General features: G+C 37.0%; 1 protein-coding gene across 1 annotated transcript; it reads left to right on the top strand.

Annotated features, from left to right (window-relative positions):
- Window positions 1-592: 592 nt before the first annotated feature.
- LOC136201371 (uncharacterized protein At4g06744-like) lies at window positions 593-2251 on the top strand. The gene has a single exon (XM_065992030.1). It carries the CDS (start codon window positions 682-684, stop codon window positions 1987-1989), a length of 1308 nt encoding a protein of 435 aa, XP_065848102.1. The 5' UTR covers window positions 593-681; the 3' UTR covers window positions 1990-2251.
- The last annotated feature ends 740 nt before the right edge of the window (window positions 2252-2991 follow it).

A 2991-nucleotide genomic window follows, 5' to 3' on the forward strand; every position in this document is an offset into this window, starting at 1 on the left:
ATTAATAAATAATTTGTATACAAGTTATTTAATAATATTAATATTATTCAATAACACAACATTCATAAATATTAGGGTAAATAATTTATTAGTTCTCTCATTTTTATCTAACACATTGTTTAGTCTCTTATTTTCAAACACATATTATAAAGTCGTTATCTTTTGTTACTGTTGACTGTCCTGAAAGCTAAGATATATTTGATTAAAAATCTAAAAAAAATAGATAAGAAACCAAAACGTTAACATTAATAAAATATAGGGACGTAACAATGTGTTTTTTTCTGTAAGATGACATAGTTGGAGGATTCACGGCCCTCTAACCATTGAGGGGAGAAATTCTACTATGGTTCCGATCCATTGGACCTTAACAATTGAAACGTGACAATTGTTCACTTTCTTTCCTTACATCAATCATCTCCCAATGAAATAGCATGATTCTTTTTTTCATTGGTTTGGTACATTGCACCCGGTCCACTGTATAAGTTCTCCCGTTGAGGGTGCTATTATAGTGCCAATATTAAAATATTTTTTCAATAAAAGTTTGTAAAATCGTTATTTATTTAGAGCAATATTTTTCTACCTTACCCATAATATAAGTGAGCAAGACACTGAACTGAGTCATATATATCTTTGGTGTTTGGTATGTGAAAATCCTTCACCTGAAATCTGGAAATAAGCAAAATGGCTAAAATATTTCTTCTCCTAATCTCAATCCTACACACATTCTTGTCCAAATCTCTTGCCCAAAAATGTCCTGCACCTCCAAAATGCCCTCCAATCTCAATACCAACTCCTCCTCGTGCCACTCCCCGGCCGCCCCGGCAACCCCTTTACCCACCCACCCGCCACCTAATGCCACGGCAACCAAACAACAACCCTGGCCCCTTATCTAACAGAGCTAGAATCCTCTTCATCACACAAGAACTCAAAAGAAACGTAACTTCCGATCCAAATGGCATTACTACAACCTGGGTAGGCAACAATTACTGCACTTTCCGAGGCTTCTTTTGTGACACTGTCCCTGATTTAAACATCACTGGATTAGCCGCCATTGATTTCAACGGCTTCAGATTGGGCGGTAACTTGAATTTTTACCGCTTTATCATGAATTTACCTGACATTGCTTTTTTCCATGCCAATTCTAACAACTTCACCGGACCCATAAATCAAAACCTTAATACTCTAAGATATCTCTACGAGGTTGACTTGAGTAACAACAATTTCCCCGGTGGTTTCCCCCAAAATATTCTCCGGGTTCAGAAAATGAGTTTCATAGACATCCGATTCAACAAATATCTCGGACCTGTTCCTGCTGAATCGTTCAATATTGATACTGAAGTTCTCTTCATCAACAATAATAAATTCAACGGAACAATCCCTTCCAATTTCGGCAACACTTCAGCACTTTATATAACCGTTGCAAACAACAAGCTCCGAGGTCCTATTCCGAGAAGCATCGGCAATGCCCGAAACACGCTGCGAGAGGTCCTGTTTTTAGGCAACAGGATGAACGGTTGTCTACCATACGAAATCGGGTACTTGCGGAAGGCTACTGTGTTCGATGTGGGAAGCAATTTATTTACAGGCCAGATTCCGCAATCTTTCGGGTGTATGGCTAAATTGCAGCTGTTAAACATGGCTCATAACAAGCTATATGGTCCGATTCCGGAAGTTTTATGCAGGTTACCAAATGCTTTTAATTTCACTCTGAGTAACAATTATTTTACCCAAATCGGTCCTGATTGTAGGAGGCTGATTAGGTTAAGGAGACTTAATGTGAATAGAAATTGCATAATGGGACTGAATAATCAAAGGTCAGTAGCTGAATGTGCAAGATTTTTTGCAATACCCAGGAGTTGTCCGAATGAGTTTGAGTATTCTTTGGTTCCGTGTACTCCGCCGTCTTCCATGAAAATTACAGCTCCTCCGACTGTGGAAGAAGCACCCGCTCCTCGGTCTTATAAGGCTTTGGAAAGGCCTCGTCATTAATTAATGTAGATATGGTACAGTGTGTTCATGTTTGTTCGAATAACAGAATATTAGGCGGTGTACTGTCTTTTCCGGGATGCTGCTGCGTGGTTTGTAGCTAGGGAGCATTAGCATAATTTCATCTTATCTGCATATTTTTTTTCTAAATTTTTCTTGTTGTAATCTTTTTTTTTTCTTTTTTGTGTGTGAAAGGACTTAGGAAATGATTGTTTAAGATATTGGTTTTAAATTTATAAAAGGAAAAGTAAAAAATGTTTTGTCCCGCCATGTGTTTTAAAGTTAGTAAATATTTGCATTTTGCAAGACTCTGGTTTCCTTAAAAAATAAATAAATAAATTAATTAATTAATTGTTGTTGTCACTATTTATCTTAAAAGAAAGCAATTTGTAACCATTGAGGGGACGTTTGGTTCACAACGGTTAAGGAAAAAAGAATCAAGAAAGGGAAACTAAAGGAAAAGAAAGGAATAAACATTAATTCCCCTATATATTTTGATATGTTTAGGAAAGGGAATGTGGTAAAGGGAATCCAATTCCCTATACGATTTGGGGCAATGACTTAACCTAAAGTGGGGTAATCTCATAATCTAAAATTGGTAAAATGAATAAGTTTTTTTTTAACAAACAAGAACAAAGGGAATGAAACCCTTCTATTCTCATTCCCATTCCTAAAGACCCCGAACCAAACGCCCCCTAAAGAGAATGAATTTGTAAATTATCTAAAATTCAAGACTTAATAGGTACCCAGCTTCCTAAACTTGTAACTTTTTTTCACTTGGCCCTCTCAACTTAGGGGACAACCTCTCAACCCCCCAACTTTCCAAAAACATCACATACAGCCCCTTACACCCATATGTTCGGTCAAAATATTGACCCGTGTAGAAAACCTGCTTGACTGTTGACCACACCAATGTCACGTGTCACTTTTTTTATTAAAATTTTCCATTCTGTCATAAGAATTCTGATCAAAATCCATCTCTGGTAGTTGCTCGCCGAGCACAAA

This window comes from Euphorbia lathyris, chromosome 7 (assembly GCF_963576675.1).
Source record: "Euphorbia lathyris chromosome 7, ddEupLath1.1, whole genome shotgun sequence".
NCBI lineage: Eukaryota > Viridiplantae > Streptophyta > Magnoliopsida > Malpighiales > Euphorbiaceae > Euphorbia > Euphorbia lathyris.

Excerpts from the sequence above, each read along its gene's own strand:
- LOC136201371 (XM_065992030.1), top strand. The coding sequence starts at position 682 with ATGGCTAAAATATTTCTTCTCCTAATCTCAATCCTACACACATTCTTG.